The 16,728-nt window shown below is 37.8% G+C and overlaps 1 protein-coding gene across 1 annotated transcript in view; it reads right to left on the reverse strand.

Moving 5' to 3' along the window:
* Positions 1-8,673: 8,673 nt before the first annotated feature.
* Positions 8,674-16,728, reverse strand: part of NHLRC2 (NHL repeat containing 2) — a 32,346-nt gene continuing 24,291 nt past the window's right edge. The window contains exon 11 of the mRNA XM_051799936.1: positions 8,674-16,334. Coding sequence (XP_051655896.1) covers positions 16,069-16,334 — 266 coding nt within the window. The 3' untranslated portion in view covers positions 8,674-16,068. The remainder of the gene's footprint in view (positions 16,335-16,728) is intronic.

Below are 16,728 nucleotides of genomic sequence, written 5' to 3' on the forward strand. Positions count from 1 at the left end.
AGGAAATGCTTTTTATGACAGGGTTATTTAAATATAATCACATATCTGTCATCATACAGGCCTGCTTATAACAGGCTGTCAGTTCTCCTGAAGAGGGGGTGATCTGCAGTCAAGGGTTTTAAATAAGGAAGTGTAGGATTTTTAAAAATCTGTAATGGGCATCTAAGAAAGAATCTGTAATTTTCATCATTTAAGTCTATTAAAGCAACACTAACCAGTCCCAAGTTAGGGCTAGAGCCCCAGTGTGGTAGGCACATGAATCAATAGATGTGTGCTTAAGCAGCTACATATTTATCTACGGGCAGACCTCAGCTACAGTGAATAAACTCTCTGCCACCAGCAGAAATGTATCTGGACAATGAAGCATCTACATAATTTTGAAAACCTAGGGCTCAATAGGTGCTCTACAAAGACCACAGTCTTCCAAAACAGACCTTTTATAGAATTTGTCTACTAGAGTGTTTGTTCACAGACATTTTGTCTAAATTAGTAAATTAAACCTGTGTAGGAGCTTTCCTTGGCACGGAGGGGACCTGGCATAGAAAAGCACAGATTCTACTAGACACACTGCTTGTAAGCTTCCTGGTCCTGCCACCAACTCAATCCTACCTCGGAAATTTTTAGATATATGGTATTTGTAGGCATCGGGCAGGCCAAGGACTATTCTAATAACTTGCCCTCACTGTACTGATCTGAAACATCTCACTTTTATTTCATTGCACTCCCTCTGCATGTTATGTCTAGCTTCTGTTTCTTAGTTTATTCTCAGACTGTTGGTTCTTCTGGACACATGATGATGGCACTTAAAAATGAAGATTTTTTTCTTGGTAGAAAAAATATGAAAAAAATGTTACTCTGATTTAGAAGTGATTTAATCAGTCAAAACTGAGAATACCCTCCAAAAAACCATATTTTCAACTGAAGTTAAACAGTTAGATAATCAGGGGCAGGGGAAAGGTAAATATTCTAAAAGATCGCTCAAATGCTAGTAAGCCAGTACCAACAAGAACAGTGCTTAATTATGGTCTAGGAGATCAAGAAAGTGATACACAATCAGAGAACTGAGTACTTTCAACTTCCACTGCTGTAATGAATGAGATATGACTTGGGCTCTGTTGTGTTTTATGACAGCTTTGGTTAAGCAGCCTTACATTCTTGATTAGAATATTAATTGCATTAGCTATGGGTTTTTTTAGTTTTGAAAGACACGTGTTACTCTCTTCACACTGTAAAATAAATAAACAAACCAAAGTTAGGGAATCTGGAAAAAAATAAGATCATAAGATAATAGCCTAATTTTTTTTTTTTTTGCTGAATTTTATGATTCTTAGATGCTTATTTCCCAAGTTGATATCATGTACTAGGGGTTTTACACTTCAAGTCCCTCCATTTTACAGAAAAGGGAAAACAGCACATTGTTCCTTCCAATATTTACCTTAGATACTGTATTACCTTAAGAGAAAAATCAACCAGGGAAGGTGTGAAAGAGTTAAAAAGGTAGTTTTAGTGAAGAGCTGAGCTCAGGATTCCACACATACTGGAAAGAGGCTTTGCAAGTTAGTTCTAATAAAACATCAGAAAAGAAGGTTAGAATATCAGACAGGAATTCTTCAGGATTAAAGGTAAAAATAAACCAGGCCATGCCAGAAGATTTATGTATGATTGCAGAACTTCTCCAAAAAGAATGGCTTCCTGACCATCCATCTGTCTGGGTGGTTACACTGCAGTCAGAGCACTCCGTAATTCCTCCCTGGCACGGAGGTCTCACACAACTCCATCTCAGGGCAAGGCTTCCACCTTCCCTTATTGACCAGGAAACATCAAACCTGGCAGATTGCTGGTCTCAGTTATAAATGCCTGTTGTTACCTCCTGCCTGGGCTGCAGCTCTGCAACACTGGAGGTGAAATCACCACTATTTCATGAACTACAGCAGTCAGGGCACAGCAGTATGTCCCAGCAGCAAAAAAGGGGTCATCACATCTTTCTTCTCTGCTGAGACAGGTTTCCCATGGAACAGTCCCATCCAACTGGTACTAACCCGACTTTGATTACTGTCTTTTTTCAGAAGAAATAACCCGTGGTCCAAACAACCAAAAGCCTCTCCCTGACAGAGAGAGCCGAGAGCTTCCACTCCATCCTGTACCACTTTGCAGGAGCAGTGGTAGCACATGTAGCAAAGAACATGGGAATGATGGGAAGCAGCTTCTGATGCTGAGTGTGGAGAAACATAGAAAGAACAGTTTATACAGAAGAGAAGATCTGTGGCTAAGGAGATTGAATCCTTCTGCCCTATTCCTAATCCTTCAAGTTAAACTAATGAAATTGTTCATGATCTTCCAGATGCTCAGTGCCAAAAAGTCAGATAGGTGTTAAGAAAGATCATTGATCAGTCACTCAGACTTCCATATAAGGGTAACAACCAGCAGTTCAGGAGACAGCCTTGTGGCTTTTCCAAAGCCATGGAGTGTACTTCTATGGGAATTAAATATAGCCACAAACCTCACCTCCTACAGACACTGCAAACGTGCCCTTTGCAACAGCCTGCAATGGGAAGGCCCATCCCTTCCCTCACACATGTAGGATCTGCTGTACTTTGATGGAAGTCAGAGGTCACTGTTCAGGATCAAACCCTATGTCTGATACTCTTTTACTTTTTATCTGTTTCAATCAATTGTCTCTTTACCCACTGGAACAAACTAAAAAAGCCAATAAATATCGTGAAGACAGATGCAACTCTAGCCAACTTCAACATTTTTTCAGCATGTGATCAAACATCTCTATAAAAAGCATGATAAAATCTTTGGATCCTTTAGGACTTGAACCTGAAGAGACATCCAGCTCAGCTGAACTCCATGTGCCCTTCCGGAATTCCTAGACTAAGGACATAATCCCCACAGTTCAGGAAAGTTTTTTTTAATTTATTTGCTTATACATTGCTGAAGCTTCAGTGGAACAAGAAATGGGGGATTTGTCTACAAACAGCAGTGCAAAAGCAAGACATTGGAATAATGGAAGCAGAAATTCAAATTTTGTACAAGTCATTCACTTTATTTTTCTGGCTCCCAAATCAATTTTAAAAGCTGTTTTGCTAAGATTAAGCACTGCCAGGGAAATAAACCTGTCATACCAACTGTTATTACCATTTATATTACCACAGTTCTCAGGAAAAACTCCATGGCATTGGGTGTTGTGTAAACACACAGGAATAAGAAAGTCTCATGTCCACAGAGAGCTTACCTTGAGATCCTACCACTGATGGACAATACGAGGCAATAAACAGCACAGCACAGCCACCAGTCAGAGTCTGATAGCAAACAATGAGATATTGTTGGTTTAAGAGTGATTTAAGTCCAGGAAAGCCTAAATGTTTACACTATTTCAGTATTGTAAGAAAGGCTTTGACAACATTGATGAGGAAATCCTTTTAAAAATTAAGGGAAGCCTCAGAGGCACTTTGTGCAATATTTGCAAGAATAATAGTGGATAATGGTGCAGACAGATTAAAAAAAGAGGCTGGAGTTGGTATCTCAAAAAAATCTTGGAAAATACCTTGCAGATAGGAAATGACTATGCTGTGAGGCACACTGAAATATGTGAAGGTGCAGCATATGCTTGATGCTAGAGAGAGCTGACAGCTGAATTCAAGAAAGCCATGTTTCAATCATCACCCTTCAGGCAATGAAACCAACACTTTACAAAGTCACATTTTGGATAGGTAAGAGCAGGACAAGATTCTGTAACTAACAGGGTGTATTGTAGAAACTGAGACATAAGGTAGAAACCTCAAACAAATGTTCAGACTAGAGAGATCAGAAAAATGATGGAAAAAAAATCTGCAAAAATCCAGATACTTTCCAAATTAAAGGACCCAGTGAGATGCTAAAGCTGAATGAATGCTTGTCTGTAATCAGCAGGATTGCTTGAAAAAGGAAAGGAGTAACATGAAGGAATAATGAACAGATGATTAGGAGTTTTCAGCTATGTTACATTTTATAAAGTTAAAGGCAGATAAAGGATGAGACTTCATTAACAGAAAGAGACCTTTCTGGAGCAGAGGGTGAGGGCTCTGACTCAGCACAGGTGATTGCAGAACTTTGTACCATTCACAGACAGAGTGTGCAAAGGGAAGAGGGAAGGAAGAGTGACAGTCCATGGGAATTCCCACCAAAAGGTAGAGATGGAGTAGATGAAGACTGTTCAGCCAAGTACATGATGAAGATGCAGTTTCCAAAGTATGCAGAGTTGGAGTAAAGAGAACTACAGAGGCAAACAAAATGAAAGTTTCAAATCTAGAAGACTGGTTGTATATGTTGAAGGCAACTGGCAAACCAAGAAGACTGACAATAGTTAGCTAACAATGCATCATTAGAAACTTTGCTGAGAGCAATTTCAGTGGCCAGCATGGCCAAATTAGTGGGATATAGTACAGGAGTGAAATAGAGGAAGCCAGACCTCTCGTTAACAGCACATTTCATGAGTGTAAAAAGGGAAAGTGAGGTACTGGTTAGTAGTATTTTTTTTCCCAGTACAAGAGAAATTAAATTATTTTTCTTTTGAGTTAAAGGAGCTGGATAGTCACTGGGCTGCAAGCTTTGGGAGAACTAATTAGAGAGATGAATGTAGAGTGAAAAGGATCATGTGACACTCATTAAGAAAAAACTTAGCAGAGATTAACAAGAGAAGCACAGTAATGTAGGGATAAATGCATCTATTTGCTGCCTGAGAAAAATGTATAAACTCCACTCTCCAGTTAGAAGCAGGAAAATTTATTTATTCCACCTAAGGGTCCAGCCTTCTTGTGGTTTATATCACAGAGTCAAACTTATGACTGAATTGAGTCTCTTCCCAAACTGAGGAGACCTCAGTAAGCAGCCTTTAATGCTGAGGTTTACTATTGAAGTTCTGTGCTGGAACATTCAACATTCCTCACCAATTTCCTTACCTGACAACAGTCCTCATGCTGTTAAACTGGCAGGTCAGAATTGCTTTGGAATAACTTGATTCCTCTCTCTGAAAATTTCTGTAAACTTTCCTGAGTTTAAAATAAACAATTTTCCTAGACTAACTTGTTGGGATTTTTTGCAAATAGCAAATTAACTCTTTCCTGGGACCACTTTAATTGTAAATAAAACTTCCCTTCGAGACTGTGAGAAGGGATTAAATCCTCACCATTTTTTGCTTATTGCTGTACAAGGTACTCCATAAACTTTCTGCATTTTAGGAGAAGGTGGAAAACAATTACTATGGCAGGTTCATCTGAGCTGGGCTGTTCTTGGAAAGCAGATGCATGCCTGCTCTCAGGTGCCTGTAGTAAGGTAGTCTCCCCTACTGTCAAGACAAAAACTGTGATATGCAGAGGGTATCATGGTGATACTCTTTCACAGTATACAAAGCAGGAAAGACCCTGTACGAAATGTATAAAAAAAATATATTATCTTGTGATTACAGGTGATGCACTTAGACAGACCAGAGGCAGGTCACAAAGTTGCTGAGACTCTCCATCCACTATTATTCTTGCAAACATGTACAAATACATATTTTTTTTTTAAATCAGCAAGCTTGCTATATACTGGAAAAAAGATGCTTGTGTTTCTATATAAAATCTATCATCCATCCTATTGCACTTCTCTTGGTTAAGTTCTGTACTTTTCCTGTATTTTGTGCACATCCATGTAATCTAAGCCTCCTGTAAAGAGAATCATTCTGTTCAGCATCCTCAAGTAAATAAAAAATTTTAATCCCCTGCTAGTTTAAATTCATAACTAATCCTGTTATGATTCAGTAAATGTTTCATTTTACACTTAGCAGTGAATTTGTGAGGCAAATTTTTGTCACTCTCTGCTTGAGACTCCATTACACCCTCTGCACCTTCCTCATAAGGTCTAAGAAGTTCTGCCACACACACGTCTGATTTGGATCTGCGATAACAGCAGCACTTTATAGCACTTCCACTGCTAAGAACATGGCAAAAATGCAAATTAAATGCATCTTCTTCACTCAACTGCATAAAGGAAAGGAAAATTTAAATGATGGGTTTCTCAGTAGCCCCCAGCAAGTTTCCTTTGGATTTAACTGCCATTTAGTCATTGATGCTCCTATTTACTGCTTGCTGCATTTCAATTTTTTACTTTCTCTCGGGATTCCGTTTGCTGAATGTATTAAGATTCTGCAAAATGGTTACATCTCTCATTCTTGGTGATCTCTGTGTCTTCGTATCAACCCCAGATAACTTGGAAAACATCACAGCTTTAGTCAAGTGTGTCAGTGTACACAAGGAGAGGGAGGGAACATGCAGAGACCTTGATGATGCTGACACACATTAATGCTTTCATTAATGATAAATCATTATATCAATAAGAACATCATTAAACTGCTGACTCTGCTTTGCTCTGCTTACAACACGTCACACTTGCGTGCTGTTGTCTCAGATGCAGGGTTCACTTCACCAGGGAAGTGATGTGCTTTCCTAAGCCCTGACGTATAAAGTAGATACTAAACCTGATGTGCTGCCTTCTCATTAGTAAATAAGATAGTGTTAGAAAAACTTTTTAGTTCTCAAGGACAATAATTGCAATGATAGCTTCAAAAATAACATTGCAGTTCCATGGCAGATGGAATTCATGAGTGAATATACAACATAAGGGTAAATTTAACTAAGTATTTGGTTTTACTGAAACAACCCCTTCATTAACATCTAACTACTCCATAATATTGCAGTTTAACGCTAGTTAAACACTATTTACACCCAGAGCTCTTGCTGGGAGGTGTTCACATGTACTCACACTGGTATTCACATGTGCTCTGCTTAAGGAAATGCCTGAGATGGAAAAATTATGGTGAGATTTAACAAAGGGTTACAACTTGCTAATGCTTTTCCAAAAAAAAGAAACGTGCTGCTGTAGCAATGCTTTAGAAAGCTACTCTTTCACATGCAAAGGCTGAAATCCTCACCTCTGCTTTGACTTCTAAAGAAGAGGGCAACAGAGAACAAACCAGATCTATAAAGGCCAGTTACATCAAGGGTAGAACTTTGCTACACACAAACTGGCACATGAAACAGCCATCAGGTATTGTTTTCAGCTTCTGGTGGGATTGTGTGTGCAAAATACCAGGGTGACAGGCAGAAAAGATAAAATTCAGATTAGGCAGCAGGGTCATGATTTTGAACAGCCACAGGAAACTGCTTCAGATGGGAAGGACAGGGCAGGGAGAGGAGCCTTTTAAAGCCCGATTTACCCAAGTTCCTGTTGGCAGGAGATTGCAGAATGCCTTGCAACAACAAGAAAATACCTTGGCCCCATTAGTGATTTTAACATGAAAGGCTCCTTTCCCTTGCCTTTAGAAACAACCTAATTAATAGTTTCCTAGAGCAACAACTTTGTGACCACAGAAATCTCCACTGGGCAGTGCCTCCCCGGGCTCTGGTAAAATGCACAAGCCCAGCTCAGTCCCACAACTGCCAATATACACAAAGGCACCACAGATTTGTTTGCACAAGGAATGTGCCAGTCTGTGTACGCACAGGCTTATTGTTTTAAAAATACTTAGAAGTTGGGGGTGAAGGTGTCATTTCAGAGATGATGACTGAAAGCCATCAAATGTTCAGCTTTATGATCTGAGGCAAATGCTCATGAAGATGCTGAAAGATTTTGAGGCCCTGCCTAAGCTAGCTGTGTTAGGCTCGGTAGAAACTTTGATGCACTTTGTAATAAAACAGAAATTACAAATAAATTTTGAATGTTTGTAAAACTCAGACTTACTGCATCAGGCTAAGTTGAATATATTTCATCTGGATGGAAATCAAAGGAAGTTAGCTGAGTTTTATAACTAGTGTGTAAAAATGTTTTAAATATTTGAACAGATGAACAGACACGAGGAATAATCTTTAGTGGGGTGGGAGGAATGACACAAAATCAACATAGTTACACTACTATTTCTGGGACTCACCTATAGTAGATCTTACCAATTTTTTGGCATACAATGCTTTCATTAATGAAAAATCACCGTACCAATAAAAACATGATGAGCAGCACAAATAAGGGATTATCTTCACAGGCATGTCTTCAGTTGTATTGGTGCACATGAGAGCCTGGATTAGCACTCTGTAACCACGTGTTCTGTGTCCAAGCTGAAAACCTGTTATCTGAGTACGATATTTTCTAGAAACTGCTGTTAAACTATAGTTCAACCATAACTATTATTAAACAGGCACCCACATACCACAAAGTGTGGTACAGTTTAGGCAGTGTGGTATGGCTAACAAACACTGCTGCAAGTGGAGCTCAATGCAGAGATCTATTCCAGCAGCTACCTTTGCTGTGGGATCTCTGCAATAAACTGAAGGCCACAGTCAGGCAGCCCATGACTCATGCAATACACCACTTCTAATCTCTCTTATGTAGAGAAATGAAATAAAACCAGATCTCTTGTTTTCAGACCCGTGGGTAACCCTGAAGGTGGGGAGTCCTCATGACTCACACTATTTTACTGACCCTTGGGTCACCGATGGAATGTCTGACACCCACGGCTGCAGAGACAGGGGGAAAAGGAGGTGTGAAACGAAGAGTATTTTTTAATTAAAGGATTTTAATCAAGCTGTAACACCTTACAGCAGACACATTTCATAACTTCTAGATCTGTGTTCATGCAAAGATTGACAGACAAACCCAGCCTTGAAAGAAAACATAAAATTTTTTAATGTTTATTTTTTCCATGAAAAAGCTTTACAAGGAGAAAGAGGTTTCACAGAAGAAAAGTGTACATTCTTTAATCGCTGTTTATTTGTTGGACTGATATCCGAGGCTGACATTTCTTCTACAGTGTATTTATTTGTTCCTATAATATCACAAGACATTTACCTTTTATTTAAAAATGATCATAATCCATGAATATTGTTAAGAACGCTGTCAGGCAACACTCTCTGTGAAGCATTTACATTACCTACTGTAGATGAAGTGCTTTCGTTTTAATGCTTAGCATATTATGTAACCATAAATATAAAGCACATCTTTTAAACGTTCAGATATTTGAAAGGCTTTGCATCACACGTAATGGAAAAACAAAGGTTTAGTATCTCAAAGAGCAGACAAAAATATCCCAAGGTCCACAAAGCAACCCTGAAATTCTCAAAGAAAAAGAAAAAAATTCCTGTCTTTCCCCTTAAACCACATGGAGACATTTATTAAGGTGTTAAGTGCTCAAATGTGACTTTCTTCACTAGTATTACACTGCTGAGATTTTGATATCCCAGCATCAGAACCTAAATGAAGTTACATGGTTTCACAGTGAGAGAACCTGATCCTTCCTCGCTACCTCTACACACAACCTTCTGCCATGAAAAGAATCACTGCTGATCTGTAGAACAGATGAGAAAGAATCCAAAACAAAGACCAACCCTCCACCCCTCAAATACCAAGAAGCATCACTTTTGCCCTTTTAGATCAGTGCATGTTTTGCCTTTCATCTCACTCAAACCACAATTTCAGCAAGCTGTTTGAAGTCTCCCTGCCAAGTTTATTCTGAAGTGCACAGAAGAGGTAACAATAGTTTCAGAAGTAAGTTCACAAGACTGAGAAGAAGAAACAACCACATTTTAAAGTATTTTGTAAGAAAAGTAGCTTGACAAATAAGCACCTTGATTTCAACTTAATTCAAAAACATGAAGAAGGAAAACTCTTCACAGTTTTAGAATTAGTAGAATTAAACCCCTGTGAAACTTGTGAACCATGAAATTCAAATACCTTATTTCCATCAGTACTCCAGATTTCTGCAAAGAAACACTTTCAAGTATTGTTACAAAAGGCACTGATATTTTTCCTTCAGCCATCATGATGTAATGAAAAGGCAGAATTTCTGTCACATTGGGCTGAACTCCTGGCCCTAAGGACATTTGCCACTAATTTGGAGCACCTGGATTTCACTCAGTCACAGTTTTACAACTACCTTATTTTTCTTTGATTTCTTCATAAAATCACATAGATCCATCACAAGTTTTAATGATAAAATGATTAATGGTACATTAATGGTAATGACGTAGAGAAGAGAATGTTTTAATTGTTCTAATTCTACTTTAAAAGTGAGATTAGAAAATTTTGAAGTTAAATATTCAATATATAAAACATTTAGCAATTCTGTTCCTCCACTTTACTATCAATTCAAAATTTTTAAAATCTGATATAGGCAACTCTCAGGACAGATTCCTTAAATGTGCAGTTCAAACCCAAGGATTTCAGTTTAATCAAAAGCTTGGGAAATAGGCCCTTAATTTCTATAAAGACATCAATTAGGGAATTAAAAATCAAATTGGGAATTGTTGTCTTGCTTTCTATGAAGTCTGACAATAGCCAGATGGGTTGAGTTGCTCAATACTTAGTCAAAATGGGAAAGAATGCACGTGTGAATTATCACTTTTCTGAGTCATGTTGAGTACAGAGCATTAAGTTAAGGTACATGTATAAACAGATTTTTTCAAATGGGATTTCTTTAGCTCACAATGGTCAATATTTCAAAGGAACTAGGCAAGACTTGAAAAATAGTTGCAATTCTTTTGCTTAGACCTAGAGCCTGCAATTGGACAAAGAGTTCCCTGGTACACATGAAAGCAGTGGACCACCAAAGAGGTAAACTAAGCAAAAAGTAATTAATTATAGTTACGCAAACACTCCTCCACTTACACCCCAGTTTTCTTGCTTCTCATCTGAGACAAAAGTGAATTACCTGATTACAATTAAGTGCAACCTGCAACAAGACAGCAAATTACATAACAGATAAATTATTTAACCTATAGCATCAAAGTTTCCTGAAACCAAGAGCCATCAGAATCCCTGCACAGGCTACTCAAGTTTGACGGGATGTTCTGGGACATCTGGAAACAACTTCAGGACCTCGCTGGACAGGGCCAGAGGTAAAGGTAAAAATTCTGACAGTAGCTGCATCACTGTAAAGCCTGATGAATCTCACCTGAGGACATAATGTTATTCCAATGCTCCCTAAAACTTGCTGTTTACATCCCCACCCCTACAGCAGGGGAAGGGCAAGCAGCTGGTGGAGGGAATTATCTTTCCTACTCGGATCCCTCCATGGTAACAAGATACTGGTTGCATTTCATCGTGGAAACTACAGGAAGACAGGCTCAAAAACCTAACCAAAATCCCCATGACAGTATGTCAAAGAAACTAAGATAAACTTGGAAACTCAGTGATAGATGCGCGGAATCTTGAACAGGAATGAATCCTAATCCTTAATGAGAGTCGTGATTTCACCTATCGTAGCACAAAAATTACAAAATATAGATAAGCTGCTTCTGATGGAAGAGAGTAATCAAATTTGGTTATATGAACACAATGGAATGTAATATATTAGAAATATTGTTTTAAATTCATGATCTGTCGTTGAATACAAAAACAGATGAGGTGATTTAATTAAAAAATAACCAGAACTCACTTAAAAAAAGAAACTATGTCAAACTACTTCTTACTATTCTTACACTTTCCTTGCTTGGGACAGAGAAGCTCCTCTAATCCCTGACAAACCGATTTCAATGAAAATTATAATGATAAATTCCAAATACTAAATATTTGCTAACACAAACCAGTAATTTTAAATGATTATGTTAACAACTGAGCTGGCAGATTTGTGAGGAGAGTTACTGGGGGGTGGCTGATGAGCTGCTGCACATGGTAAATTTTCCTTAGGTAGAACAACCACAGCCTGGAGAACACATACACACAATGTGTCACAGCTCCTCTCCCACATTATACCAGGAAAAAAACCTTACTTTTGAATTGCAAAACAAAGTTTATGAACACACTTCAATCAGAGTGTAGGTCCAATGTGTCTGTGGTAAGTCTTAATGAATAACAGTGATTTTAGAAAATTACAGATCTTAAGAATGTACATAAATCTCTGCTACTGCCTGCTAAACTACAAGCCATTTAAAACTAGATGTATATAACCTATATATAACCTATAACTCTATGAAGTCAGACATTTAAAGCTTTCATGTATGTAGAAAACCTTGTTAGGAATCAAAAATTCAAGAGAATTTGTGGTCAATAATACCTCTCTCTTTGCTAAAATAAATAATCAATAATTAAAGGAACAAAGGGACATGCCCCTAAATGAGAAGAAAAGTCTCTTCATTCTGATCATCCCCATCCTCTGAGCAAGAGATAACGAGTATGTTTTTCTTGATGTTCTCTCAACAAAACAGTTTTACCTATGGTTTCAGCTACAATATTTGCCTATTAAAATAAAAAAAAAAGTGCATTAAGAATATATACAATATACTGGAAGCCATATGCACCTTTTCTCTAAGCAGGTAAGGCATTTACATGATGCTATAAAACTACTTTCTCATGTATTACCCATCTGGTCTATACTTGCTTTGTACCACATTACCACAGCATTATACAAACGTAATGCTTGGCAGGTAGAAAACCTGCAGAGGTTTTCCTTGCCTGGTCTTCCAGAAGACCAGGCAAAACACAAACTTTGAAGAAAAGCCCAGAATGATGTAAGAATCTAACACAAAAAGAAATCAACTAGAAACGTACGCATCAAATATATGCCCATCAATAGGTTTACACAGTCACCATCCCTACCCTTCTTTCAACAGAAGGGAACAAACTACTAGAAGGATACTATTGCATTCAAACAATATGAAAAGCTGTTAAAACTATGCTCCCTCTTCGAAACCACATCATCTTTTTTCTAGTCTAATAAAAATTACTGTACTGCAATTAAATAAAATGTCTAAAACCATTTAGTGGAACTACTAATATATTCATTCAAAATCAAAAGCTGTTCCAGAAAAGCAAACACTACAACTATAAACTTAAAATGCCATTGTTTCCATTATACAGATCAACCATGACCAATACTCTTCAGAGATTTGCTAGTCATTATTACTTCATTAAGGTCTGACGCAAAAACTGTTAAAGTCAGTAGAAAGACATGTTTTGAAAAGGCCTTGAATTACATTTACTGTAAGACAGAGGTCTGGGAGTGCTGAGCCATATCAACCTGCTTAGAACTTTTATATCAGGAAACACCACAAAGCTAAGTTACCATACAAAGAGGCAGCAGTCATCAATATATCTGATTTTTCACTATTTAGACAGAGTAGTAACATCTTTTATTTTTCTGTATCATATTTTGAAGATGCTTTCTGATAGTTAAATGAAATAAATTTCTGTAGCTTTTACATGCCATACTGTTTGCCTGTCTGGTGAAATTTATGGCACTCACTGTTTTACTGTAAGAGCATCTTGTAAACCCCGGAGGAAGAAATGGAAACAGGATCCCTAAATATCACAAGCTTTTAAAAAATGTGCTTTTCTAATTACAGAACATTCAAATGTCTGCACACTACAAGTGAAACAGGAGTGACTCTGGGAATGTGTATGCTGTCCCCTGGACAAACAAAACATAGTGTTAGGCTGTATGACAAAAGGCCAATCACAGTGAACACACAGACTGAGCAAGGAGCAGAACATTTAGATAGAAAATGTAACTACAATACTATAGTTAAACATTACACACTACAGCTAAATAAAGTGAGGAATACAGTCTTTCCCCTACGGCAATACATTAATTAAACAGTGTCAATAAAAAAACATATTTTTTTTTTTAATACTGGAATACAGGCAGAATTTGATCTTATCTAACTGAAATAGAAAAATATGTCATTCTAGCTCAAAATTTGAGTTGGGGTTGTTCAGCCTGAAGAAGGCTTTCGGAAGACTTCATAGCACCTTCCAGTGCCTAAAGGAGGGCTACAAGAGAGATGGAGAGGAACTTTTTACAGGGCATGTAGGGATAGGACATAGAGGAATGACTTCAAACTGACAGAAGGTATATTTAGATTAGATATTAGGAAGAAATTCTTTACTGTGAGGGTGGTGAAGCACTGGCACAGGTTGTCCAGAGAAGCTGTGGATGCCCCATCCTTGGAAGTGTTCAAGGCCAGGTTGGATGGGGCTTGGAGCAGCCTGGGCTAGTGGAAGGTGTCCCCATGGCAGGGGGGTTGGAACTACATGATCTTTAAGGCCCCTTCCAACCCAGGCCATTCTATGATGCAATAAAATGAGAGAAAAAAATCCACCTGATGAATTACACATTCAAGATAACTAACAAATTGGTTCCTTATTCTGAACTTCTGAAACTAATGCTTGTTTTTTTCAGAGAGCAACAGAAAATTTTTTGGGTATCTAGATGCTGATCTAAGGTTTCCTGGTTTTCCAAAGGTAAACAGACAAAAAATTGTGAAAGTTGTGCTAAAGTGTAAACAATAATACATGCCCAACTCAGTTTCTTTATCTTCATCCTTCCAGCAGAATTTGCAATCTGTGAACAAAGTAGCAAAACTTTTTCATTCTTCAAAATGGCATGTGAGAATTGAGAGGCTGAAACACTGAATTAGGAAAGTTGCTTAAAAACCAAACACAAGAAAAATAATAGTTCAGCCCTTGCCTTACTGACAGGTGAGATAACAACCATTTCTGGTACCACAAAGAACTCTCAGATAGACTGGTATTTCAATGGAAGGAAAAACCACACCAGCCCATATGGTTCCCTTAAAACAATACTCCTGGGTTCATGACCAACATTTCAGTCAGTCTTTAAGTAAGAAAAAGCAACAACAACTGATACTGGGGATTTACTGACAAGTGTCATGAATAATGGTGACTGTTTTAGAAAAGACTGTATATAAAAATTCTTTCACTACTGCGCTTTATTATATATGTGAAAAATACTATCTTCAAACTTAAAACAAAATCATCTTCTCAGCACTGATCATCATGACCAGAGAATGGAGCCTAATCCAATTACCACTGAGGCATGGTGGAAACTCTTCTAGTTCAAGTAAGAAACTTGCACACACACCCCCCCTCCCCCATATTCCTGCTACTTACTATGGCAAATAGAGGGAATTTTACTTGCAAAACCTTTAACCACTAAAGGCAGAGTTTCGCAAAAGAGCTTCAAGCACCTGACACAAAGGTTGGGAGATCAGAACCTCTAAACATGAATGTAAATAATCCATTATTAAATATACAATTCTGGTTCAGTGGCCACTATTACAAAAGTGGGGACTAACAGTGACTTCAAAAGACTCTGAATCAGACTTCAAGAATAAAATATTCTTCACAATATTACATATTTTCAAGACCAAAGACTTCACACAAGTCTTTACAGAGAAATCATAAAAATAGGAAAGTGATTCACCCTGCTTGAAATGGTTGACATTTAATTTTTGCCGTTTAGATATTCAACCATTATCTACCACCTTCTATAAAATGTAAATTGGTATGTATCAGAAAAGCTCCAGCATGGTTTTGTGGTGTTTTCTCTTTATATATATATACATTGCAAAGAGGCACATTCTTTGTTAGAAACCACCATCAAATTCTTCCGTAGAAACTTGAACAATTCCTTTCACAGGAAATTTTCCATGAACCTACGCTCTTCATATAAGGCGGTCACATTGAGTTAAAGCGGTTACTCAGTTTGCATAAAATTAGAGCTGCACCTATTTTAAGATGTATTTTCAAAATACACGTGTCATAAATGTCATTACAGAAAAATAAGCAAGATACTTCCTTAACAGACTGGAGAAGGAGGCTATTCCTTCCAACATTCTATTACAATTTAATAAGGGCACGAAAGGAATTTCGAACTGTTAGTCCAGAATGATCTAGCTACTCTAACAGTATGTACAGTGCAAAGAGCTTACAGTAACATCACAAAGTAACACCAGCTCTTTCAAAAGGGCTCTAAAAATTGTTGCTCATTACTTAGATTGGCAGACATCCAATATGTCCACAACTGGCAGCCGAGTCTACAGTATTACAATGTTATTGCTGCTACTGTAATGCAAAGAAATGAGGTTGTGATGATAAATTTTCCCATTAAGCTGTAGGGAACTCTACTTTATTTGACCAGGTACATTATTTCTTAGCTCTGTCATAAATTTCAGGAAAAACCAGAGAAAAGTTATCTATTTTTACTTTATCCTGTAGAAATGGTGTATAGCAAAATGAAGTATGAAATTAGCTGGCTTTGGGTTAGTTGGTTAAAAATGTGTGTATCAGTTCAACTTGAGTTGAGCTGCCTTGGTTGGTACCAGTTATCTGTAAAGGCTGGCTGAATGAGACTCCTTTCATCATACAGGCACTGCTACCTTTGCTGCAGTAGTAGAGGCACGCTTTGACAGCCAGGACAGCTTCAGCTGACACACAGCTCCTGGGTAACTGAAAGGGAATGACAGTTTGACAGGAAACATCCTTGATTTCTCCAGTCAGACACTGTCCTTGAAGCAACCACATATTATCTGTAAGAGAACAAAAAATTTTATCATTGTGGTATTTAATATTATGCCTGAAACCTACATAAAACATGACAACGAGGACTTTCTTTTCACATGAGACATTAGCAGAGATTTCCTTCATGATTTTTCCAGTTGTGAACAACAAAAAAAGCAAAAGTAATTTACAAATTTTTTTTTTATCAGTCATTTAAAGATGGAGAGACCCACAGCTTTGCGTCAGCACTGCAGGTATACAGCATATCTTATTCAACTGCAATAGAACTGCAATTTCTCCTATATGCTCCTACATTTGTATCAGAGATCTAATACACCAGGTAAAGTATCTGCCATAAATGCATAAAACTGCAGGCAAATTATGACATTTCCAAACAGCAGTGTTGGTCTTACCAGTGGGTTG

This window comes from Manacus candei, unplaced genomic scaffold, assembly GCF_025592945.1.
Source record: "Manacus candei isolate 608988 ecotype Guabito, Panama unplaced genomic scaffold, ASM2559294v1 h1tg000050l, whole genome shotgun sequence".
Classification (NCBI taxonomy): Eukaryota; Metazoa; Chordata; class Aves; order Passeriformes; family Pipridae; genus Manacus; species Manacus candei.